The following is a 27,535-nucleotide window of genomic DNA, read 5'->3' as shown; positions in this document are numbered from 1 at the left end:
TTAATCCACAATTTAAAAATGATTCTACCTTTTAGGGTATGCAGGCTTTCCCGGCGAATTTCGATGCTGAAGTCTTGTCGGGTCATCAGTCAAATCAAGGTGTCGTTCTGCAGCAACGTTTTGACAAGTTCGTTTCACGTCATCTTCAGGTTCCTTAACCTGAAACTCACGAGTAGAAAACATGTCGAAACGTTGCCGCAGAACAACGTTTTGCCTTGGCTGATAACCCGAGGAGAAAGACTAATTGAGTTCTGTAACAAGTTTCAGCTAGTAATAGCGAATACCCTGTTCTAGAATCACAAGAGGAGGAGGTATACTTGGAAAAGGCCGGGAGATACGGGAAGATTTCAATTAGATTACATCATGGTCAGACAGTGATTCCGAAATCAGATACTGGATTGTAAGGCGTACCCAGGAGCAGATATAGATTCAGATCACAATATAGTAGTGATGAAGAGTAGGCTGAAGTTCAAGACATTAGTCAGGAAGAATCAATACGCAAAGAAGTGGGATACGGAAGTACTAAGGAATGACGAGATACGTTTGAAGTTCTCTAACGCTATAGATACAGCAATAAGGAACAGCGCAGTAGGCAGTACAATTGAAGAGGAATGGAAATCTCTAAAAAGGGGCATCACAGAAATTGGGAAGGAAAACATAGGTACAAAGAAGGTAGCTGCGAAGAAACCATGGGTAGCAGAAGAAATACTTCAGTCGATTGATGAAACGAGGAAGTACAAACATGTTCCGGGAAAATCAGGAATACAGAAATACAAGTTGCTGAGGAATGAAATAAATAGGAAGTGCAGGGAAGCTAAGACGAAATGGCTGCACGAAAAACGTGAAGACATCGAAAAAGATATGATTGTCGGAAGGACAGACTCAGCATACAGGAAAATCAAAACAACCGTTGGTGTCATTAAAAGCAACGGGGGTAACATTAAGAGTGCAACGGGAATTCCACTGTTAAATGCAGAGGAGAGAGCAGATAGGTGGAAAGAATACATTGAAAGCTTCTATGAAGGTGAAGATTTGTCTGATGTGATAGAAGAAGAAACAGTAGTCGATTTAGAAGAGATAGGGGATCCAGTATTAGAATCGGAATTTAAAAGAGCTTTGGAGGACTTACGGTCAAATAAGGCAGAAGGGATAGATAACATTCCATCAGAATTTCTAAAATCATTGGGGGAAGTGGCAACAAAACGACTATACACGTTGGTGTGTAGAATATATGAGTCTGGCGATGTACCATCTGACTTTCGGAAAAGCATCATCCACATAATTCCGAAGACGTCAAGAGCTGACAAGTGCGAGAATTATCGCACAATCAGCTTAACAGCTCATGCATCGAAGCTGCTTACAAGAATAATATACAGAAGAATGGAAAAGAAAATTGAGAATGCGGTAGGTGACAATCAGTTCGGCTTTAGGATAAGTAAAGGGACGAGAGAGGCAATTCTGACGTTATGGCTAATAATGGAAGCAAGGCTAAAGAAAAATCAAGGCACTTTCATAGGATTTGTCGACTTGGAAAAAGCGTTCGAGAATATAAAATGGTGCAAGCTGTTCGAGATTCTGAAAAAAGTAGGGGTAAGCTATAGGGAGAGACGGGTCATATACAATATGTACAACAACCAAAGGTTCAGGAGTGGAATTAAAATACAAGGTGAAAGGATATCAATGATACGATTCGCTGATGACATTACTATCCTGAGTGAAAGTGAAGAAGAATTAAATGATCTGCTGAACGGAATTAACAGTCTAATGAGTACACAGTATGGTTTGAGAGTAAATCGGAGAAAGACGAAGGTAATGAGAAGCAGTAGAAATGAGAACTGCGAGAAACTTTACATCAGTATTGATGGTCACGAAGTCAATGAAGTTAAGGAATTCTGCTACCTAGGCAGTAAAATAACCAATGACGGACGGAGCAAGGAGGACATCAAAAGCAGACTCGCTATGGCAAAAAAGGCATTTCTGGCCAAGAGAAGTCTACTAATATCAAATACCGGCCCTAATTTGAGGAAGAAATTTCTGAGGATGTACGTCTGGAGTACAGCATTGTATGGTAGTGAAACATGGACTGTGGGAAAACCGGAACAGAAGAGAATCGAAACATTTGAGATGTGGTGCTATAGACGAATGTTGAAAATTAGGTGGACTGATAAGGTGAGGAATGAGGAGGTTCTACGCAGAATCGGAGAGGAAAGGAATATGTGGAAAACACTGATAAGGAGAAGGGACAGGATGATAGGACATCTGCTAAGACATGAGGGAATGACTTCCATGCATGGTACTAGAGGGAGCTGTAGAGGGCAAAAACCGTAGAGGAAGACAGTGATTGGAATACGTCAAGCAAATAATTGAGGACGTAGGTTGCAAGTGCTACTCTGAGATGAAGAGGTTAGCACAGGAAAGGAATTCGTGGCGGGCCGCATCAAACCAGTCAGTAGACTGATGACCAAAAAAAAAAAAAAAAGATAACCCGAGAAGACTTAATGATTGATTCTAACTTGTAGGGGAAACGGAATAGGTCGAGGTAGAAGAATTAAGAAGTTCAGCAAAACGGGTGAGAAGGTTTTCAAGCTACCTTCTTAACGCGTAACGCATAATGTCATTAAATTTCTAACCTATAAAGTACGTTCCTACGAGGATCACGAAGACAAGCTCAGACTACTTATAGCAGGCGTAGAGGCGTTTAAGCAGTCTTCCCGCTCTCCATACAAGAATGAAACGTAATAGCGGGTACAGTGGGACCACTTCACAGTGATCTGTAGACATGTAGAATGTGTTTGAAAGAGTTCGAAACTTCGTGTGATGAAAAGTTCACTGGTTAATCCAACCACAACGATAAATCTTTGAACACCTAGTTGAACACCTAATAGTGTATACAAATTACAAAAATACCCTTTTTGTGACTAGACAACCTCTATAATAAATTAAATTCTCAATTTTCTTGCTTGTACTTAATTTGTAGACATATGTGTACTAAAATATCTATATTTCTAGTATAATGCACATTCCACTGTGCAAATTCATGGCATTAACTGTGTTTCAGCCTGTATAGACAGTCAACATCTTTTTTAAGGTGTTTTTGTCTGAAATGACTCCAACACATATTTAGAGTGCTGGAGAGTGCGTTTACACTGGTATTCGTACAGACATTAAACAACATTATGTGGTACCCCTGCTGAATATTCTGATTGTGCATTAATTGTTACAAGTTCTAAATAGACGGTGTTATACAGTTTTGATGGTTGTGAATGTTGATACCGCACGCTTCTCGCCTAAAAAAGAACTGATGCCTAAATGATATTTGTGTATGCCACCCACAGATGTCATTTTCTGTTTATTCTTTGTACAACTGCACAGTTTCGGTCTTATCAATCTTAGATCATTATCAAGCATCTCTACAAAAATTCATGACGCACATTGCGCCACAAAAGTGCGTAGATTTGTATGCCTTCCACCCTCATTGTGTTTGTGAGTGCAAGTATCGTAGTTTACACATATTTAATATCACTAACACCTTCAGTACAGGCGCACGTCACAGTATTAAAATTACATGTACTTCTAGTGTCATTGGAGTCAATATACAGGTTGTGACCACACAATACTGGATCAGTGTACCATTTTGCGGTCATAACATACATGCTGAGTGCTGTGGTACGTGAAACACATGCAATTTTAAAAACTGTGACATGCACCCATACTGACGGTGTTACTGGTATCAACTGCACTCACATACACAACGACGTTGGACGCTGTACAAATGTACAGAGGTACAGAGACTTGTGCCAGCCACGATTTTTTTGTAAAGGCACTTGATAAGCGTCTAAGACTGATAAGACATAAACTGTGCAGTCTGTCGACGAACAAAGAAAAAATGACAGTTGCAGGCAGCATTAAATCATTTGAGCAATTCATCGCAGCCATGGACTCAGTTTCAGTTAAGGACTGCTGTACGTGCAGCTGGAAGAGGCATTCCGTCTTGATTCACTGATGTGTTAAATTTCCTACACAGGCGGTCATCATCATCATCACCACCATCATCATCATCATCATCATCATAATCACCATCATCATCATCATAATCACCATCGTCGACATGCATTGCTGGATGTATGCCTCCTCTAGAGTTTTCGAAGCAATGTGGTATTTAGTAATACACATTCACTTTGTTCCTGGATTTTTTTCCCATTCCCCTTCTATCCATGAATAAAACTTGCCTAATCCAACTATCATTCACTTTCTGGCTGCCTGTCCCGCCCCGTTCCATTTAACTTTCAATTCCACTGGCAAATAAGTCTCCCAGCCCGGCGTATTTCCTGATCCATTGTTTTCTTGTACTATCTGCCAGTTATTCCCTATTATTTGCACTGCTCGCCCAGTAAATTTCAGTTTCTGAATTAAAAGTCCACCTCGCACTGCCGTAAATACACTCCTGGAAATTGAAATAAGAACACCGTGAATTCATTGTCCCAGGAAGGGGAAACTTTATTGACACATTCCTGGGGTCAGATACATCACATGATCGCACTGACAGAACCACAGGCATATAGACACAGGCAACAGAGCATGCACAATGTCGGCACTAATACAGTGTATATCCACCTTTCGCAGCAATGCAGGCTGCTATTCTCCCATGGAGACGATCGTAGAGATGCTGGATGTAGTCCTGTGGAACGGCTTGCCATGCCATTTCCACCTGGCGCCTCAGTTGGACCAGCGTTCGTGCTGGACGTGTAGACCGCGTGAGACGACGCTTCATCCAGTCCCAAACATGCTCAATGGGGGACAGATCCGGAGATCTTGCTGGCCAGGATAGTTGACGTACACCTTCTAGAGCACGTTGGGTGGCACGGGATACATGCGGACGTGCATTGTCCTGTTGGAACAGCAAGTTCCCTTGCCGGTCTAGGAATGGTAGAACGATGGGTTCGATGACGGTATGGATGTACCGTGCACTATTCAGTGTCCCCTCGACGATCACCAGTGGTGTACGGCCAGTGTAGGAGATCGCTCCCCACACCATGATGCCGGGTGTTGGCCCTGTGTGCCTCGGTCGTATGCAGTCCTGATTGTGGCGCTCACCTGCACGGCGCCAAACACGCATACGACCATCATTGGCACCAAGGCAGAAGCGACTCTCATCGCTGAAGACGACACGTCTCCATTCGTCCCTCCATTCACGCCTGTCGCGACACCACTGGAGGCGGGCTGCACGATGTTGGGGCGTGAGCAGAAGACGGCCTAACGGTGTGCGGGACCGTAGCCCAGCTTCATGGAGACGGTTGCGAATGGTCCTCGCCGATACCCCAGGAGCAACAGTGTCCCTAATTTGCTGGGAAGTGGCGGTGCGGTCCCCTACGGCACTGCGTAGGATCCTACGGTCTTGGCGTGCATCCGTGCGTCGCTGCGGTCCGGTCCCAGGTCGACGGGCACGTGCACCTTCCGCCGACCACTAGCGACAACATCGATGTACTGTGGAGACCTCACGCCCCACGTGTTGAGCAATTCGGCGGTACGTCCACCCGGCCTCCCGCATGCCCACTATACGCCCTCGCTCAAGGTCCGTCAACTGCACATACGATTCATGTCCACGCTGTCGCGGCATGCTACCAGTGCTAAAGACTGCGATGGAGATCCGTATGCCACGGGAAACTGGCTGACACTGACGGCGGCGGTGCACAAATGCTGCGCAGCTAGCGCCATTCGACGGCCAACACCGCGGTTCCTGGTGTGTCCGCTGTGCCGTGCGTGTGATCATTGCTTGTACAGCCCTCTCGCAGTGTCCGGAGCAAGTATGGTGGGTCTGACACACCGGTGTCAATGTGTTCTTTTTTCCATTTCCAGAAGTGTAAAAAAACGCTAATACAGACTGTAGGTACTATTTGCTTTTATACTTGTACAATAAATATAGAAACTGCCGTAACACAACCATGTATCGTCTTATTTCGTATAAACTTTCACGATATTACTTCTGTTTTCGAAGATTGCGATGGTGGCCTAGCTAATCATAATTTTCTGTCGTTGTAAAAAGTGTAGTGTTGTTTAGGAGCTGTCAAAGAGAAATAAAAAATGGTGATGTAAGTGGAACGAGACGGCGTAGTATAATGTAATTATCGGAGTAGCATTATTCTATAGCAGCACAATTGTGTAATTTGTTACAACTGATACTTCTGATAATTAATTAATCGTAATATTAAGATTTTTAGCTTTGGTCAGTTTTGATGTGGGTATTAGAGTTTCAAGCTGTGTATTAACTGGGGCCTCGACATTACCTCAATCAGGCACATATACTCGTGACAGTCCCTGCTTGTTACATTGACAGCTGGAGCGAAACTACTGCCTGAGCGGTGAGAAAGCAGGTAGTCACGTAGGTCGTAAGAAAAACGTTCTTTTTTAACCCATTTTCTACGTGATTTACGAACATTTTATTTTATTTTTTGCTTCCAAGAATTTGTGTAGTATCAGAAGACTTGGATGATCCTAAAATAAGCGCAAATACGGCTGCATCTTACGAACATAATCGTGACGAAATACATGGAACCTTGGAAAGCATTGCAACTTAATACGCTGAAATCAATAGACTATAAACATACATATTTACGCGTAAGAAGCACGGACATGTGTCTCCACGTGTAAAAGGGGTCGACTCCCCATTTGTCGCTTCCTTCTGTGTTTTCGTCATTGGCGGCCGTTGCAACAAGTACGACCTTCATCTTTATCTTATTCTATGCTGGGCAAGCGGCTACCAAATAATAGTATTTTGAAAACGTTGCACTTAAAAAGAAATATTTGAATAATTTTCAAATAATCTGTTAGTGAACAAGTTTAAACAAAACACTGTCGTCACACGAAGGGAACAAGAAATATTAGGTGTCTTGCTCTAGAAGTGAGTGAAATACAAACTAAATAAATCAGCAGCACAAATGAATCAACTTGTCTAGTTTCTTATTTGTTTTTTGCAGTTAAAAGGTAAGTCTTGATTCCAAAATTTAAGCCTGTTGAAGAATCACACTTTGACATATAAACTGATTAATACGGTTCATCAAACCACTAAAGAAAGACGAACGTAGTGCCTTCTTCTTGTTATTGCTGCAATATATTGCGCTGTATATGGTCCCGTTTGTGGAAACCATTCTAGAAACCAATATAAACAATTATGATTCGCTTACGCTTTCTCAGGACCCCGCCGGGTTCAACAGTACCACCTGCTGGCCTCCCGGCGCGCTGCTATCACAATGGGTAAATAAACGAGACGGATTGTTGCGACTGTAATGTTAGAGTATGATATTACAATAATGTCAAGCGTGTGTATTCCCTATTGAGTAGAGATGACTCTGTGATCAATATGTGTGTTGAATTTTAGGAACTGTCTAAATTTAAAAGACGTTCGATTTTAAATTAAGATATTACAGAATTATAGATTTTATTGGGCAGAAAACTAATACAGAGTGTGCAGAAATATCAGTGCAAGAAACTCTGAAATGAATATTGCCAGACGGCATACTAGTCCAGTGAAACTGTCAGAAAAAAAGCCTGTACCTTGCAAAAGGTGGGGTAGAAGATTTTATTTTTTTTAATTCGTTCATATTGTTGGAAAGGTTAGAAAACGAAGTTTTGCCAACAAAATTTCTCTTGGGAAAACTTTCTGCAGTCAAAAAACTTCGAAAATTTCGGACTTTTTTCAGTTTTTTCAAAATATCTCACTTTCATTTGCTCCTATCGCTTTGACGTCTATTTTCTTTTTTTAAGGAGCACACAAGTCTCTACAAATTTGGTTGTTACCATTTTTTTCTACTCCCAGTATCTAAGGCACTACAGCACGTCAAAAAATACCGTTTTTTTTCAAATTTCGAGCAAAGTTGCAAATTACCTAAATTTTGAACACTGTTATTTCAGTTTCTATTTGTGTGGTATAAACATATTACTCATCATGTTATTCATTGGAATTTACCATCTCACTCTGCTGCAGGGCCAGGACAAACAGCATCATATTCAGTAACTACGAACACATTCACGTCGGATTGCGTGAAGTTTATTTGTGTAACAATATGTAATACTATTGCATGCAGGTGCCATACATTTTCTACAGTTGATTGAAGTTAATGATCAGTAATAAGAAAAAGTATGTAGGAATTGTTCTTTAGCGCACAAAAGCGTATTTATTCTTTGGCCTTCGTTCCAGTGGAAGATGTAAAGTCAGGTGGATCGAGTAAATTTTTTGTCATTGATGGAGGGTACCTTATCCACAAAGTGACTTGGACTCGAAATGTTTGCTTCAAGTCAATAGCCCAAAGCTATGTTTATTACCTGCAACGTCATTTTGGATGTGAATTTGCTATTGTATTTGATGGGTATCCATGTGAGGGAGACAAATGTAGCACAAAGAGTGCTGAGAGGATTCGTAGGTCCCAAAAAAATTATTCGGTTGACGTTGTGGTTGAATCAGAGATGGTGAACCAAGTACCTCAGGACAAGTTCTTGTACAACGAACGAAACAAGATGCGTTTGATCACACTTCTTAAAAAGGAATTTCTGGAGTGTAGCATTGAATTGCTCCAGGCACAAGAAGATGCTGACGTTATGATTATAACATCTGCCATTTCAAGAACCAAAGATTTTGGAAGTGTTGTCATTGTAGGAGAAGATGTTGACCTGCTTGTGCTCATGACCGGTTTGGGGCAAGGCATTGAAAACTTGTTTTTCTTAAAGCCAGGAAGAAGAAATGCAAAAGACAAGTGGTTTTCCACTGCAGCTTACAAGTTTGACAGTGAATATATTCTGTTCACTTACGCCTTTAGCGGATGTGATGCAATATCCGCTTTTTTTGGCCAAGGAAAAATTAAGTGCTGCGATATTGTTGCGAAAAATGAACACCTATCCTCAGCCCTTTGCACGTTCAATAAACCACATGCTACCCGTGTAGAAATAATAACAGCAGGAGAACAGGTTACTATCGCATTGTATAGTGGAGGTGTCAGCAGTTCCCACACACTAGACCATTTGCGGTACCAGCTATTCGCCAAGTATGCCACAAAAAGCAAACTGAATCTTGCACGGTTGCCACCTACACAAGATCCTGCACAACATCATTTGTTGCGGACTTACCAACAAGTCCAAAGTTGCATGGGAAACTGGAAACCTCCTGAGAAATGGGGCTAGAATCACAGCGACCACGGTCCAATACCAGTTGTAATGAGCCAAGAGCCAGCACCTGAAGCACTTCTTCACATTGTTTCATGCTCATGCAAGCTGAACAGTGGCGGAGCGTGCTCCTGCAGAAAAGCGGGTTTGAAATGTTCTTCAATTTGTAAGAAATGTATTGGGGTCAACTGTGAAAACGTGCCAAAATTTTTATATGAAGACAGTGAAGAAGATGTTATGGAGGATGTTGAGGAAACCACTGACGAAATCAACGAACTTGCTGAGGCTGACTCGCTGTTTAAAGAAGAGTTCAATCTGGGATCAACTCTATGTACAGACCCTGAATCCGTAACTCAAGGTATTTCTGGTGACACTGAGGAACCTGGACCACCAAAACGTTAGAAGTGATGCTCATATTTGTGGTGGTGGTGGTGGTGGTTAGTGTTTAACGTCCCGTCGACAACGAGGTCATTAGAGACGGAGTGCATGCTCGGGTGAGGGAAGGATTGGGAAGGAAATCGGCCGTGCCCTTCCAAAGGAACCATCCCGCCATTTGCCTGAAACGATGTAGGGAAATCACGGAAAACCTAAATTAGGATGGCCGGAGACGGGATTGAACCGTCGTCCTCCCGAATGCGAGTCCAGTGTGCTAACCATTGCGCCACCTCGCTCGGTGCTCATATCTGTCTCAAGTGCACTAAAGTGCGATATTACAAGTATTGCACACCCAGAACTGTCAACATTTTTTAGTAACTGATAATGCATTTTAATTGTAATAAAGCTACTAATTTTTAATGTCAACTGCGTGGCTTTTATACACAAGAATAATTACCTACCTAATTAGGTTGCCTATTGCAGCAAATAATAGTTCAGTTTCCGGAGACAAATTATTTTGTGTGCGTGTGTGTGTGTGTGTGTGTGTGTGTGTGTGTGTGTGTGTGTGTGTATGTGTATGTCTCTTAATGATGTAATTTTATATTTATAGTTTTACAAACACCAGGGCAGAGGTCCCCCATAATGAACTTGAGGTAGTGATGTAAGAATCATAATAGTTGGGTGCCCAGCAATCCTCATGTTGCATACAGAGAAATTGAATACCTGAAAGTGAGGTGGTAAATTCCAACATATAACATGATGTATAATGTATTTATACTACACAAACAGAAACAGAAAAAATAGTGTTCAAAAATAAGGTATCTTGCCACTATGCTCAAAATTTGAAAAATTGGTATTTTTTAGGCGCTATAGCGCCTCAGATATTGGGAGTAGAAAAAAGGGTAAGAATCAAATTTGTAGAGAATTTTGTGCACTCTAAAAAAGAAAATAGACGTTAAAGCGATAGGAGCAAATGAAACTGAGATATTTTGAAAAAACTGAAAAAAGGCCGAAATTTTCCAGGTTTTTTGACTGCAGAAAGTTTTCCCAAGCGAAATTTTGTTGGCAAAACTCATTTTTCTAATATTTACAACCGTATGAACGAGTTGAAAAAATAAACTCTTCTACCCCACCTTTTGCAAGGTATATCTGCAATCTGACTGGACTATACGACCGACGAGTAATGTTTTATTATTCACGCATTTCTAACATGTTACATGTATTGTGAATGATTAAAGAATTTGGTGTTGAAATAAGATGCGTTGCTCCCGATATGAAACACATAATCTGGTTCTATAGTAAAATTCATCGTTGATGTACAAACAGTCACACCATACCGCAATTCAAGAGTAAAACACCACCAGCATCTCATTTTCCATGATTAGAAGTGCTATACTGCCTTCATATAAATGTCTGGTCGCACCTGTATGTCAGTACATGATTCTATCACACAGAAATGATGCAAAGTAGTAGGCTTACTTTGTTTCCATGCATGACACGCTATATTGACACTAGATTCACAGAACTTCGCTAGATGAATTATGCTTACCGGCAGCATTTTTAAAACTGAAACCTGTTACGCACTGCACCGGAGAGAACATTACGTTGAATTCATTAGCCGGTGATAAATAAGAGCAAAGCGTTCTAGTTACTTGAACATCTTCGAGTGTGTAGAACTTTTAACTCTGAATTACAATTAATGATTTCTGCGTCTTATGAACGAGTTGTTACTAAATTCTCATTATTGACAGCAAAATTACTCAAGACGAAAACAAATATGAATCACACTCGGATGTACGTAACACTAGTTGGTTAGATTTTCGATCTAGCGTGAAGCGCCTCAGTGTAGGGACAACTTATTTTAAGAAGAAATACTTAGTTGCATTAAAAACGGATTTAATTTTCGCAGTCAGTAAGCTTAGAGACCCATGTTCGCTGACTTCCAAATGCATAGCGTGACGAGAATAACTGGGTATGCATAAAAAGCAAACAAAGTAGCCAGTGATGTAAAGTATAAGAATGTTGGCACACAATCACATTTGTTTTCTGAGATCCGGTTCGGCAAACGGGATGCTGGAAGCAAATATAGTACTGCACGTCTAATTCAGGATATTGTTTGCATTAAATTTACAGGTCCCATTTGTGGCATGAGTGAACATATTCTTCCAAAAGCCGCGAAGACACAATTAGCTCTAGGAATACAAACGCATTTTCCACAACGCACATTACTGGGAGGGGGGGGGGGGGGTTCTCTGTGACCACTCTAAAAAAGTTACAAGAAACAAAATCTGTTAATTGTTGTCATATAAACAACATACTTTTTAGACAGCTACTAAGTTTAAACCTGAAAATGTCTTTTAGCACACTACTAGCAATATCAGCGCATTTTCAATTACGTGCACTAGAACCACAAGAAATTTAAAGATGCAAATTTCGTTAACTGTTGTTGACTTTTACTCATAGATAACTTTCTAAGCAGATATTTGTTTAACTATTGTGCTAAACTGAAAATATTCATTATGTCATTCATTGTGGAAAGTGATATTTACTAGCAAGGCTTAAATTTTTGTGTCAGGTTTAACTGAAAAATGTATAACAATTAGGGAATCTGGCAGAAAAATTCATTAAAAGCAGTAAATACTTTTTCAGAATTTGAAAATATTAAGTAACTGTCCAGAAGACAATATTTTCAAAAGATGGAGTTCCTACCAAAACCACGATTTGGTAGTTTTGGTGCAGTACATAAATGACTTATTAAATGGTAGGACTACCGGTAGTATTGGCAGCACTGGTGGGGAAAGAAACATAAATGAATGTGTGAGAGAGAAATTGGAAGCCGACGACATCTCTTTATTTTTTGTTAGTTTGTTACTTTGTTTTCCACATAGCTAGAATCGCGCATCGTTCGTGGTTAGTCCATTGCGTATTTCATATTCTTACACAATATAAATTGCATTTTGTACGTATAAAACACTTGGCTACTCATGTAACTTCTGCGCTTTCATGTTAACGTAACAATTACTTTTGACGCAAGTACAGTGTGTATCCACAAACACAAAATTCTACATGTTTAATGTTATTATGTTGTACATAAGAGAAGGTTCTTCATCATGGTGAGAGCTAAGATTGTCTTGTTATAATTGAAAAGTGCGTAAGTTGTTTATTAATAAAAGAAAAATGTTTTTATAAACTCGACGAAGTATTGAAGCGATGTTTAATATGTTTTTGTTTTGCATCTTTTTCAATTTTACCATTTTTGTGGAAATTACGTTCTCTAGTTCTATATACTAAATCTGTATTTTTTCCATTTGTACTACAATATCCCTTTGTTTCACGTTAGAAAACAACAATTTTCGAATGAAACTGAATTAAACAACGACAGTTTCAATTCTGCTTGAAGTACTGTTTATTTTAAGGAAACAGACAAAAGGTAAGCTCCATAGGTTACGCAGTAGTTTCTATATCCACACTCAGTTTTTAGTACGCCAACAAAGCAATCGAAATGTGGCAATGACCAATAGGTATACAATACACATAACGCACAGGTAATGCGGATACGATCTTAACTGACCAAAGCTATTAGGAAAACTACCGTAGTGTACTCTCACTCATTGTAGTCTACAGTAGTTTTACAGCTCTAGCTAAATAATGTGTTTGCCGAACAGTGGACTCATTCTCTTGTGTACTCTCTCGGTGGAATGTTCGCTGTACTGTACACTGTCTGTTGACGACTTTTGGTTTAATTTCCGTCTACATATGGATTTTAACAGTGGTCAGCTAATTTCTGTGTGTGTGTGTGTGTGTGTGTGTGTGTGTATCACATCTAATTTATTCGCTATTATCTTTATTCTGTGTTCCTGAGGGTGGTAACACATCACGTATATGAATCACGATCAGATGTAGGTAACACTAGTTGGTTAGATTTTCGATCTAGCGTGAAGCGCCTCAGTGTAGGTACAATTTATTTTAAGAAGACATACTTATTTGCATTAAAAATGGATTTAATTTTCGCAGTCAGTAAGCTTAGAGACCCATGTTCGCTAACTTCCAAATACATAGCGTGGACTTCAACAGTGGTGGTGTAGAAGAAAGAAAAGAGGGAAGGAATTCATTATATCAGCTGCATCAGGAGTTTATGTGGAGTCAGCAGCTATGAGTGAAAATGTGTGCCGGACCGGCATTTGAACGCAAGATCTCCTGCTTACTAGGCAGTTAAGTCAACCACAGCGCCACCTGGACACAGTTTTCGTCGCAGTTGCGCTGACTATTTCGGTGCGCCCCTCGGCCGACTCATATTTCCATCTAGTGCCACCTATCTGCTTTCCCTGTCCATGTCTCCCCTGTTTGCTACTTTGATATTCCTGCAGGAGGTCGAACGTCATTGCGCATTCGCACTGAAAGTGGTGGATACATAGCCCATCAAGGAAAATTAGTTATATGAATGTTTATCAGTGTAATAAGACAAACAAATTGTGCTTGTACTTGCAGACTACTACACTGGTGACAAGTGTACTAAAACTCTCAGTGCATCAATATAATCGACAACGTGGATGCAGAACTCTGAAACAGTGGCTCCAACAACAGAAGAAACAATGATTTCTTATTCAGCAGTTACTGGACCGATGATGATGATGATGAGCGTTTGGCGTCATTGGCCGGGAGGCCCCTCGCGGGGCAGGTCCGGCCGCCATATCGCAGGTCTTATTACATTCGGCGCCACATTGGGCGACCTGCACGCCGGATGGGGATGAAATGATGAAGAACACAACACAACACCCAGTCCCTGAGCGGAGAAAATCTCCGACCCAGCCGGGAATCGAACCCGGGCCCAGAGGACGGCAATCCGTCACGCTGACCACTCAGCTACTGGGGCGGACACTGGACCGATAGAAACAGCAGATGGCCTTACTGAAGCTACATACAACTGCTGCGTTGTCTGTCAGGACTGAGATGTCTTTGGCAGATCCACCGCTTCCCTCCTTTCTGAATGGCGTTGACGATTGGGAAACGTACTTACGACGATCTACCGTCAGTTCACGTCCTGCAACGTAAGAGATTCAGATGGTAAGGATCATTTTTTCTGTCATGTTCTTCGCATAGTATGTTGGGTTTGCTCCGTAAATTGTCCCTCACGAAACATCCTGAAACTTTATCTAATGTTGAACTTCGTAATCTGATGTCGGATCATTATGGGTGTCAATGACATGTGGTATTTGCTGAATTTAAATTTTACCGGCGTTATAAACTACCATCGGACGCCTACAACGACTGAATCACTGTCCTTCGACATCTTAGTCGTCGTTGTGCATTTGTGTGCTGCGAAGAACCGTGTTGAGTATCGTATGCCGTCTCCTACATTCAGGACTTGCTTCCCCATTATTCGCTTGACAAGGAAGTCCGCTTCCAAGCTTTACGGCGATCTCAGACAAAGTCCTTAAAATTGTTCAGGCTTTCGAACTCACACGGGAAACCGACAGCCAGTGGGAGGTTCAGTCCGGTTCATCCGCCATCACCACATCTGAAGTAACAAAACCCAAGAAAATGATTCCTGAAAATATACCCTTATATATCGAACATTGCAGAAAGTACTTGCGTTGCATTAATAAAAACGTACCGGATTCTGTTCCAAACGCGGAGAGGAAAACAAATATTTGCTCATAGCAGGTGCCAACCCTACTTCTTCTCACTTCCTAACTCCGCCTCTAACCTCAGACCACGGTGAACACATCCAACATAGAATAATGTTATCATTGATCTTAGGATCACCCGAAGGATTCCTGCCGATGTTTCGGTAACTGGAATTTTATTATAACAAATCTTACCAAGAATGACGTGTTTGTGATAAATTTTCAGTGTGCTGTTGCCTTAAAAGGTACAAATTATAATACGTCAACGGCGAAATACGACGAAATCCAATATGGCGACTTCCGAGTTCAGCGCAACCCGGAAGTGTCACTAACTTCTTCCATTGTTTCTCCTTTCATATTACGGGAAGTGGCACTGCAGCGCTGTCGGCATGGAAAAAAGGAAGTGAGGTTCAGTGTGAGATGGCAGCTTTACAGACGAGGACAGAGACAGATATGACTCAACGTATGAAGTATTCTCCATCCTTTGTGGGCAATACTGGCAACACCTCAGCCATAACTCAGCAATTACCTGCAGCATTGTCTGAGCATACCGCAATATCTCTGTGTATTGCAGCCACTGTTGAGGATAACCCTAGTGCTATCACAAATTGCCATAAAATGTGGCCACTGTAAACACACTTTCAGTGCAAGTAATACGTAACTTTATTGTACCATTATTTACCTTTTAATGACTAATCACTAGTCGCTTTAGATATAGTGGCTTAGAGAGAACTGAAAGCCTTTAAACATCACTGACATGGTTCAGTTTTCTTTTGATCTCATAACTTTACGTGTGCTCGATAGTCGCTAGGCCTGATAACAAACCATATTGTGGAGCAGCTTCCACTGCCAACTTGTCTTTGTATATAAAAATAATGTCCATCTTGATTCATTATTTCTTGAATTCTGTTGTCTCGGCCCAAAAGTTAATTTTACTTCATTGATACTCTTTCAGTCACGTACAGACATTCCTGTTGTCTTGGATAAAAGGTTCTTGGTAAACTTGCTGTATTCAATTCAGATAAAATCGCAAGGGTTCGATTACTACCTGAATCATTGTCGTCAGCAGCTATGCCTGATTTGTCGGGAATCTGGCGACAGTTCTACTTTTACGCCAAAAGATGGCGTATGATTGGCTGGATTACACCGTACTGACATCACGGAAATGGTGCGTCCCAAGATTGCGTCCTTTGTGCCCATTGTTTATGTCTGCGCACTTTATCCAACGTCGCTTGCAGCGCCATCACGCCCATCGAAATCTGAGCTACAAAAAGTCTCCCTCTACGCTTCCATGCGTTGCTAGGTGTATTACCGGTGTCTCTGTCCAAATCTCTATCACAGAGTCTGATTTCCATCTTTCCTCCAATCACAGAATCCCAATAGTTCGAAGCGTGGGCCAAAATTAGCGTATGTCAGACATAATCTGTTTATTCAACAGATTGTGCGCTGCCACCGCTAATCTTTCTTAATTCCTGTGCTTCAGGTAATGCTGGTTTACAACACAGCGATCGACAACAATCCATACAGACTGACCCATGTAACTGCTGCCACACAGACAAGGGATATTACAAATCCCTGGCACTCTTAGGCCGGTATTATCTTCAACAGGTTGTAACATTTCCTTGACTTTCCTGGGTGGGCGAAGCATTGGTCTGATTATTTGCCTGTTTAAGACTATCTTACTAGTCGTTGCGCTGTAGATTGGAAACCGCTGTATGTAAAGTCTTGCTGACTTTGTTGAACCAAATCACGTTTTGGTTTCCGCGACATAGCGGTCTGAATACCTATTCCTTCTGATCACAATAGTCTGATGATTCAGTCCAGACATGAGTTTCCGCTTGTTCGAAATAGTCCTGTCTCGACGAAGTAGGGTGTTCAGCATAGCTTGGTGAAAGCCGTACAATTGAGATATAGGTTTGTGTGCATCGGCTTTCGGCATACAGAATGGCGAAGACGTCCATCTCCTTTCCGCTCAACCAACACGTCTAAGAAAGGCAATTGTCTATCCGTCTCTACCTCCACCGTGAAACACTGTCACCATGACGTAGTCCAGCCAATCATATGCCGTCCTGTCGGCATAGAAATGGGAACCCCGCCTGTTTCACAACAGTCAAACATAGCCTCTGACAAAAACGACGAAGGTTGTCATTTAAAGCTTTAGGTTTTACTCAGATGTGATGTGGCATGTTTACCGAGAGCATTTTATTCAAACACTCTATCGTAAAAGACATCGTTGTCCTATTCTTGTTGTCTTGCCTCATGTCGTACAACATGCACTGCCATCTCTCTGAGAGGAGCAGTTACAGAACTCTGTCTTCCCACAGCCTCGTTGATACTCCACAACGTGTGTATTGGTGTCGGATGTTCACAAGTACGTACGCTACTCGAAAACCCCCAAACTTCTTGCAGCTTTTCGTAATTTCACCCTACACACTTTTCAGTTCTGTAGTGACTGCCATAATATAATGAACATATCTTACCATCATAGTTCCAGCATCCATAACGAGCACCTTGTCAGAGTCCATAATGGTATTCAGCCTGTGAGCTATGGTCAGCACTGTACAGTATTTGAATTTTCGCCGAATTGTTGCCTGAATCAGCGCGTCTGTCCTGAAACATTATAGTTAACATTACTTGTTTTCTGAAAACATGTTATACAGAAATATAAAGTCCACATGATGGTGTTTCGAGACACATTTACGTTCTATATTTACCTGATATTTTTATATCCAAATGAATTTAAATGTTTCACTACAATTAAAGAAATATTTTTGTAGTGTGGCACGTGTTTCAGTTGCCAGTTTAAGATTTTAACACACTAAACCCTCGCTAATCTGACCCTCAGTAGTACGGCCTTTCAGTAATGCAGTCTCTGGTCGCTCAAGCAGAAATGATGCACACAGCGATTGACTATCGCCCGCAACAATGTTGCTAGTTAATTACAATATTAAACAACGGTACACATATTGAAATTGTGACTTTCTGTAAGTTCAGTATCATGGCTTCTAAAAGGAAAGACGTTAAGCTAGATATCAGCAGAAACTCGAAATTTTAAATAAGCTGAATTGAAATTCACCAAAACTGCTGGGTACAATGTTGAACGAGCAACTATTCGTGTCTTCAAAAACAAACTTGGTATTTGACAATACCCAACCCAAATAGAGAGCTAAATGAGAAAACGGAAGTTTGTATGAAAGGCAGAATGAAGAATTGTGTATAGATGTTTATAGATAGTTCGTACAATAACGCACTGAAGGAATTAAAGTCAGTGGTCCAATAATAAAATAAAAAGCAAGTGAATTTTCTATACAACTTGTAACTTGTTTGCAATAAGTGTGGGTTGGCTACGAAACTGGAAAAATCGGCATACCTTGCGGCAGCTGACAAATTTCATACACTTTCAATAGTCCGACACTTCCGCCAATCCAGCACCCATATGTGGAACGAGTAGCCGGATTAGCGCGACCGTAGTGTATTAGAGTCAAAGTATTTACTGCTGAATATATTACTTCAAAATCTGTGTGCAATATATAGGACTTCCTTTGTGAAGGATATGGTTTCACGTTCAAAATGAAATACCTACTGGTGTTTAATAAACATCGCCAAAAAAAATGAGCAATGACACGGAACTGTGAAGTTTATTGTAGTCCAAGTCCACATAACAGCTGTGTATCTCGAACTGTTTCAACTGAACAGTCATCCCCAAAAGCTCATCACATTGGTCTCAGTCTGTGGCTCCGCCATAACGCACTTTCTGACCAAAAGTATCTGGACGCATGTTAGTGAACATTAATGTAAGCTGTGCCCACCCTGCGCCTATATGACGTCTTGAACGCTGCTGGGCACACTTTCAGTGAGGTTTCTGAGCGTATGTGGAGGAAGGCAGCCCAGTGTTCGTCAAAAGCCAAAACCTGAAGAGGTAGTGGAGTTACTCTGGGTTTTGTAAAGACGTTTCATTCGATTCAGGTCGGCACTCTGGGCAGGCAACTCCATCCAAAGCCTTCTAGATACAAGGCCTATGCACAGCGTCCATATTGGCACGTGACGTCGCAAACAGTTGGCCACCTTATCGTTGGTCGGTAGACCTGTTGGCGTGTATGTTGTGCTGAGAGTGTGTGCCACGTGAAAGTGATATATATTTCATACAGTATTCGCCTTGAGTTCTTCAAAGTATGGGATACAAGGGCTGCGTTCCCTATTACCAGGGAAATTATAAATCCAAAAAAGGCATGAAAGTGCACATGTTTCGACTTCTCAAATGTGTGAAGTTGAGAAATCTCTGGATTGCAGTTATTCCCAATGCATCATTCAAGGGCAAGTAAATGATGAAAAATTTGTAACGTGTTATTTGTTTCCATTGCACCACGTTTGCCAATTGTTATTAAAAGCAGTTATGTATGATGCATCAGTATCTTTTGCTTCTTAATTCTGGACCAATGCTGCGACGTTAATATGCATCTGGCTGTGAAATGTCTCTCATTAATGCAACTATTGTCACACATAATAGCTATATTAATTAGTGTTGTGCTGTTACAGATCTGTCACAAACATTTCCAACCGAAAAGTACTGTATGGACAGCAAGCTGCTTTGACGAGAAGACAGGACGGATTTTAACTGTAAATCTTGAACGACCGAGTATAAAAGATGGATGTGTTCCATCGATATTTCCTGGTTGTCCTTCCTATTAATCGTCGCAACTGGCTTCCCGGGAATCGCCGGATGAAAAGCGGGTGCGTCTGGAAGCAGCACAACTTCAGAAAGCGATAAGTGAGAGTGTGAAGTCTGCAGATAAACACGAGAGTGAAAACAAAATTTCAAATATATCTCAGTTAAAAGGGGGGCAGAAAGTCAGCTTTTCTTCGTTCTGGACCGTCATCAGCAAAGGCAGACAGTGTAATTTTTGTTAACATTGAGAGAACAGGATCTGTACCGAGCGAGGTGGCGCAGTGGTTAGACACTGGACTCGCATTCGGCAGGACGACGGTTCAATCCCGCGTCCGGCCATCCTGATTTAGGTTTTCCGTGATTTCCCTAAATCGCTCCAGGCAAATGCCGGGATGGTTCCTTTCAAAGGGCACGGCCGACTTCCTTCCCCGTCCTTCCCTAATCCGATGAGACCGATGACCTCGCTGTCTGGTCTCCTTCCCCAAAAACAACCAACAACCAACCAACAGGATCTGTGCCTAATTTATGTTACTCTGTAGTTATTAATGAACAGTTGGAAGTTTCAGTTTTTTTTATAAAGGAGTATCAGTGAATAACTACCCAGAACAGATACCAGTTTCCTATGAAAATTAATTATTTTCATGATATTGAATGCATACTGAAATCTGTTGAAAACAGTGCATCTATAGAGAGTAAAGATAAAGAACATTTATTAGAGATAACGCAAGGTATTTTAGATAACTTTATTGAAGAATCGGATGATAAAAGCTTTTTTCAGTTCGCTTCAGTCCGGAACCGCGCTGCTGCTACGGTCGCAGGTTCGAATCCTGCCTCGGGCATGGATGTGTGTGGTGTCCTTAGGTTAGTTAGGTTTAAGTTGTTCTAAGTCTAGTGGACTGATGACCTCAGGTGGTAAGTCCCATAGTGCTCAGAGCCATTTGAACCATCCAGGAGCTCCAGTAGCTTTATTTAAAACCGAAAACGTCTGCTTGTTGTCGCATATTGCCGATTTTTTACTGCAAGAAAACGTAGCTCCTGAGGCAAGAGACAGAATTTAAAATTATAGTTTGTCTTCAAGCCTAGAGACGCGTATTTAAGGTAAATCGTCAAAACAATTTTACATATTCAAATATGTATAACATAGGGCAGTTTTGTTCAGTTACTTTATGTAATGATAAAAATTTCCATAGGTTCATTACAAGACCATGTAGAAGAGGAAAGCACGGGAATCCATATGCAGTTTCAGCTCTAAAACACGTAAAGTTCGTATAGCTGCACAGTGCTTAACAGCAGCGTTCTGATACAGATCCGGCCATCAGTATGTTGTAACCTCCCCCCTCACTTATCGACCTTAATGACAGTGAAAAATTAAACCGCGTGTACCTAATGGAAATTTGGGAAAAGCAATCGTCACCGAAGTTAATCTATCGGTAAAGAGGGAGGAAAGGGTTACATCTAAATGAAAGGAAAAATGCAAATGAAACTGGTGGAAATTAATTTTGAAAAGGGGTAAAGTTAATAAAGAAAGTAAATGTGCGGCCGTTACGTTAACAATTAACTAGCGGTAATTAGATATTTGAGATTTGGGGGAAATCACGGTCGCCAGTCCTAAGGACAATTACTATAGTAACTGAAAAAGAAAGGTTATTACACATATAATTAACACTAGAAGCGTGGCAACTGAAGGTTGACACGTGTAGTGTGAAAACTGAAAGTTTGTTTGTCAGAAGTAATAAATTTCGCTACACTCTGACTTAATTTAGCAAAAGAATTAATAAAACCGGAAAATCGAAAGTTAATTTAGTGACTGAAGTTAATAGTGAGCTTTCTTTCTGAAGCACATCGAAATCCAGTAAAATACGGTTAGTCTTGGACTACCTCAACAATCATTTCAAAAGCTACTTGAATCTACGCAATTTAGAAATAAGAGAATTAACTTTGAACTTGAATTAAATGATTCTGAACAATTAACAATAGTAAAATTTAGTACGTACCAAGCTGAGCTGCAGTCACAGTTAACTAAAATACTGTAACAAAACTCGCACTCTTAATTTGTGCTTGTGCAACCTAAATATTGTAGCCAGCTACTGAACTTTGAAATTAAAGCAGTGAAATCTAATTATATTATTTTAATGCTGGCGTTTGAATTTCAACGACACTCGGGTTCATTTCGGAAAAGGAAGGGACCCTGCTTGGCAATGCAATTGGGACAATGAGCAACAAAGGTTCATGCTAAGTTGCTGTAATTTTGCGAGGCAAATGGAACAATTTGAAAAGCTGAGGTCTGCCATACAGTTCTGAAACTTTACGTGCTTTTAGTCTTCCTTGTTGGTTGATTGAAGGTTTGAAGCCGTCGATCGAGGAGGTGGCGACAGTCACTCATTGTCGGCCGTCGCTGTTGCAGAAGCTGGATGTTGGCACGCCTTCTTCTCGACACGGTCACCAGGCAAAATGGGCTCTTGATGTGCGCCAGCTAATGCTTCCCGTCCGCGACACCATGTCAGAAACTATCATCGCGAGTCGAGCGCAATTACATGCTGCCAAACCCCGAAAGCGCGGCAACTCGCGGGAGCGTCACACAACACCTGCTCCACTCGCTACTCCCCCCAGACTCTCACTGTTCTGCCCGCGCTCCACGCGGCAGAGTTAACACTACCAAAGATCCTACACACTTTGATTCTTCACACGACCTATCGATGTAATCGTTCGATAGCAGTTTTCCCTAGGCAAGACCCAGCGTAAAAATACAAATAATCTTTACACAACAAACCAATTATACATCGACATAAATGCATAAATATATATATACAAACAGTAAAACAATTACAATATATAAAGAGACAGAAATGTCGTATCTTGAGGTAACAAAACAAGGGAAAAAAATAATAGTACAATAGATGGAAATAGGAGGATATGCATTTCCGGCGTTACACGTGCCCCACATTGTCTGAGGATGTTCGTGTAACGTAAACAGACTCAGAAAATGTCCCAAAAAAGAAACAGCGGAAATGCATATGCTCAAAACAACAACAAAATTTAGCATTCGTCTAATTAACCATAAATCAATTTTTAGACCATAATAATTGAGTTGAGACACTCCTAATCGTATTCCACTCTTGTGTCATCTTGCACAAAATAAAAAAGGTTGACAACATATCAAAATTCATAGAAAACATAGAGAATGGTTTAGCTATTGTAAAAATCTAAATTCCTAACAGTATCAAGAAATGGAATACTATTTACAAAATTAATCAGATTACATGGTCATAGAAAACAGGTATATCAAAATACTCAAATTAATAATTATTTACATAGAATACGTATTTTATATAAACTTTTCATAATTTATACTCTCATCATGAGTGTGCACTTAACGCTAAACAAGAAAATAATATACAGGAGATCGACAAAAACATAAATATTGACAACAGAATTCTTTCATATCAGCTGTCAGGGAAGAAAAACAACTCCGCCTTCCGTACTCGCAAGTACAAAGAATGCCGACAGCGGCACAAGAGCCGACAGCGGCACCGCCCCGCCAGTATTGTTGCGCCCGCCTGTGCGGCACGCTTGATCTCTCTCGCCCTTGTAACGGCATTTCCAGAACGTCCGTTTCACTGAATTCTTTCGGTAAAACTCACTCCCGAATAATCTCAAGGAGTCCATTAATTCTATCACAGTGGATAACTCAACACTGTCCATCATCACACGCATGTACTAGCCTGAAACTTAAAACACCGTCTAAGTACATCGGCAATGACTAGTAAAACACATATTCCTGAAATCTTACAGCTAGTTACAAAATCATATTTACATTGCTTAATCTACTGTGACACAGCTGAAAACTTAAACTAGCAGCTTGGATTTTTCAATTGATAAATAATCACTTTCTCTTAAATCATTTAGTCAAAATTAATTACTTATTAATTACAACTTCTTTAATGACCTCTAGGTCAGGCAAAAGCATCGCCACATGGCACATCCTTAAATCTTACGCTCTTTATCTACATACTGTACAAATGACCCTATCTGTGGTACTAATCAATCCTTGGTTGATACAATTTCAGGTCTACAATGTTTCGTATACCTAATAGCTTTCCAGAGCTTGGATACTCTAAGCAATAAGCATTTGTGTGAGGTATACCAATGACTTTATATGGTCCATTATAAACAAACTTAAATTTAGAGATTTCATTGTCTATCTCGCTCGATTTCTCATGAGCTTTTACAAGTACTAAGTCTCCGATTGCAAACTTAGCAAAACGCGCTTTAGCGTCATGACGACGTATGCGAGCATCGGCTTTTAGCTTCATTACTTCTCGCAAACGATCTTTTTTCACACCAATACTAATGTTAATCCGTGGAGGGAATTTGATTATCTTTTCCAATTCACTTTCTACACTTTTGTCAATGCCGAAATTCCTCACATTACAGTAGTTCAAATTCATACCTACGTCAATACCATTCGGCCAGTTAACAATGTGTATAGGCTGGTATTGCCTATGCACACCGTCTCCTGCCTTGTCAAAATTAACTACTATTGTTTTAAGTTGTGACGTACATGTCAAAGTTTTGCTTTCGCAATTAATCACTGCACGGTACTTTAATAGCCAATCTAACCCGATAATTACTTCCGTAGTTAAGTCTGGCACGACGACAAACTCTTGTTCAAATCGTGCCCCATATATCTCGAAGTTGACAAAAATCTGTTTTGTGACCGGTTTACTGGCCTTCCCAGTAGCACCGATAATTTTCACTCCTGTTACTGGCATAACTACGATGCCAGGTCTGTCTTTCAGTAACTCAAATATTTTCCCAGATACAGCACTCAATTCTGCACCGGTGTCAATCAACACGTTTAGTTGTAGGCCGTGCATATTAACAGACACTACTATCTGTTTACACTTGTCCTCGACTGTTTCATTATTTTCCCACAGTAAATCCTCGTCTATATCCAGGTCATTCCAGAAAAAACCATCCGGCTTTGATCCTAAATTCGGCTTGTCTGGCGGCTTTTTCAGCCTCTGTTCACATACAGTTTTAATTTTAACACGTTTGTCCTGAGGCTTAGTCTGTAGCTTCGCCTCCAATACCGAAACCTTTTCCTGTAACTCGTCAACTAGTGAGTGCTGCTTTGCTATCAATTCACTAATTGTCACCTTCGTTGATTCCTCTTTAATCAGATTGATCTCATCTGCCAATCTACCTGGAGACATGTGCCCAGTAGTATCTGCAATTACTTCCTCTAGATCTGCGCAACCCACACTGTTATCTTCTGACCGTATAATGTCAGCTCTAACCTCATACACGCTGTAATCTACGTGCTTTTCTACCAATCGTGTTCGGCTATCACTAAAATTTTCGTAATCTTTCTCCTTAATACTCTCGCAATGTTTAAACTGGATGTTCGCGTCGGATGGGTCGGCTACTTCTACCATTACAACTTTCGGTAAAGTCTGCCGGTTAGGGCCAGAACTTTCCGTTACTACTTCAACATTCAACTCCTGCGGGACGAAACACGACGCATCTTGCTCGTGCTCCCCATTAACATCAACTATTTCTAGTAAAGTCTGCCGGTTAGGGCCAGAACTTTCTATCACTTCACAATCACTATCTTCCTGCGGGACGAGACGCGGCAAATCCTGCCCGCGCTCCCCATAAACACTTCTCCCGTACAGGCCCCTATAATCTCTTAGTTCGTCGTATAAGCGACCGAACTGCCTTAACCAGACCTCATCCCTCTCTGCATCTCCTCGCTCGATGACGGACGTTTTATCCGACATCTGATCTTCTTTCAACACTTGCGAATCATTCTTAAACTCAATCTCCAGTTCCGCTGTGGGTATTACAGCTGCCACTTTATAATCGATTTCCGGAACACTACTTAAATTGTTCTCACTGACAGTGAATGTACTTCCTACTGCCGTGTCTACAGCTGATCTACTACTTGTGGGCGCACTCCTTTCTCCTAACACTGGCACACTCTCCCGCCGTTGATTATTCCATACGGAATTTTCATAACGACGACACCTGGGTTTTCTCCTGTTATTGGGCCGCCAAAATTTCTCCACGCCCGGTCGGCCCCTCACCGGCGCGGCTAATGGTTTCCCTGTCTCGTCCCAGCAGATACGCTCCCCGGATACTGCTGAGGCGGCTGGTCACACCCTCTGGCGTTATTACTATTCTGCGCAGCCCGTATCACGCTAGTATGATACTGGTTTCCGTCATTCCGGTTATTATTTGCATTGTACCGATTGTTATTACAGTCCGAACCATTATTGTTATTGCTGCCATGGTTGCGGTATGCATTATTCCCATGGTTATCGTTGGTGTGGTTGCTGTGGTACTCGTTGTTGTTACCACGGCCTCTACCACTGTCGCGATTATTGCGCCAATTGTCCTCGTCCTCCACTCTTTCCAGGAAATCATTTATTGTCCTGTAATTGCTTCCTACGTAGCGTTTTGTATCATCTGGAAGCTTTTTGTAGAGTTCCCAGACTATTTCGGATTCCGAGCGGCGATCACGCAAATATTCCAACTTGCGGATCCAGCCCTCACAAAACTCCTTCATCGAGCCGCGCGAATTCGCATCGAAAGGCCTCGATACGACAAATTCGCGCCAGACACCTTGCTGTTTCTGCTCTGACCAGTATTCAGCCAGAAACAAATTTTTAAACTCGTCAAAAGTCAGGTTCGTAATGTTGAGGTTTAAGCCCCAACGCTTGGCATCACCAGCCGACACATCAATAACCGCATTAATTTTTCTCTCATTAGTCCATGATCTGAGTAAAACTCTTTCACAATTTTTAATGAAATCCGTCGGGTGTATACCGCCTTTTTTCAAGGGGTCGAACCGCTCCTCTTTCGTCAACAACTCCGAACTATGTGCACAGATTGGCACATAGCTCTGTTTTTCGTCAAGTTTCCTTTCTAATTCCGACACCCTCGTAATCACTTGGCAAGTGGTTGTCGCAAGCGTTTCCACTTCCCTCTTTTTCTCTTCGCAGGTGTTAGCCTGCTTCGTCACTTTGGTATCTACTTCGGATACTAAAGCCTTTAAAGTTTCCACCTTCTGTTGATCCTCTTTTCTCACTAATTGAATTTGTTCCGTCACCTTATTCTCGATGATCGGAGCAACTGCGTCTCCTACACTTTTCTCGATTCTGCTAATTTCGGAATCAAAACGAGTATTTATGCTCGCAATTTCCGCCTGAACGCCTATCATTTCCTGTTTAAGGTTACCGATTTCGGTATTAATCACGACAATATCGTCTTTGATTTTATCAACTTTTGTGTTAACAACTTCAACATTGTTGTTAACAACATTAATAGCTTTGTTCTGATTGTCTAGCATTCGTTCAATTTTTTTCAGACTGAGCTACTTGCTTGGCAGCCTGAGCTGCTTGCTCGGCAGCCTGAGCTTCTTGCTTGGCAGCCTGATCTTTAATTTCTGCCGATTGACTCTTGATTTCGTTAATCAAAACATTCAATAAATCAGTTAAATTCCCGGAAACCACCGGTTTTACTTCCGTAGCGGCTTCCTCTTTCATTGTCCCCCCGTATTCGTCATCAAGGGATTCAGATTTGATTTTCACTTCCGATTCCGAAACATTTTCTAAAGTCTGGAATTCCATTTCAGCTCTTTGTTGCGTTTCGGCGGTCGCATCTTTCATGCTAGCCGCCTGTCCCGGAACAATGGGTACCGCTGTGCGCG

The 27,535-nt window shown here is 41.3% G+C and overlaps 1 protein-coding gene across 1 annotated transcript in view; it reads right to left on the bottom strand.

The window, feature by feature from the left end:
- The window catches only part of LOC124594074 (ATP-binding cassette sub-family C member 4-like), a 296,842-nt gene that overhangs the window by 1,593 nt on the left and 267,714 nt on the right, over positions 1–27,535 (bottom strand). The window contains exon 23 of the mRNA XM_047132424.1: positions 17,636–17,765. Within this exon, the coding sequence (XP_046988380.1) occupies positions 17,636–17,765 (130 nt within the window). The remainder of the gene's footprint in view (positions 1–17,635; positions 17,766–27,535) is intronic.

Source organism: Schistocerca americana, chromosome 2 (genome assembly GCF_021461395.2).
Source record: "Schistocerca americana isolate TAMUIC-IGC-003095 chromosome 2, iqSchAmer2.1, whole genome shotgun sequence".
Taxonomy (NCBI): Eukaryota; Metazoa; Arthropoda; class Insecta; order Orthoptera; family Acrididae; genus Schistocerca; species Schistocerca americana.
This window is presented reverse-complemented; position numbering and strand designations above follow the sequence as displayed.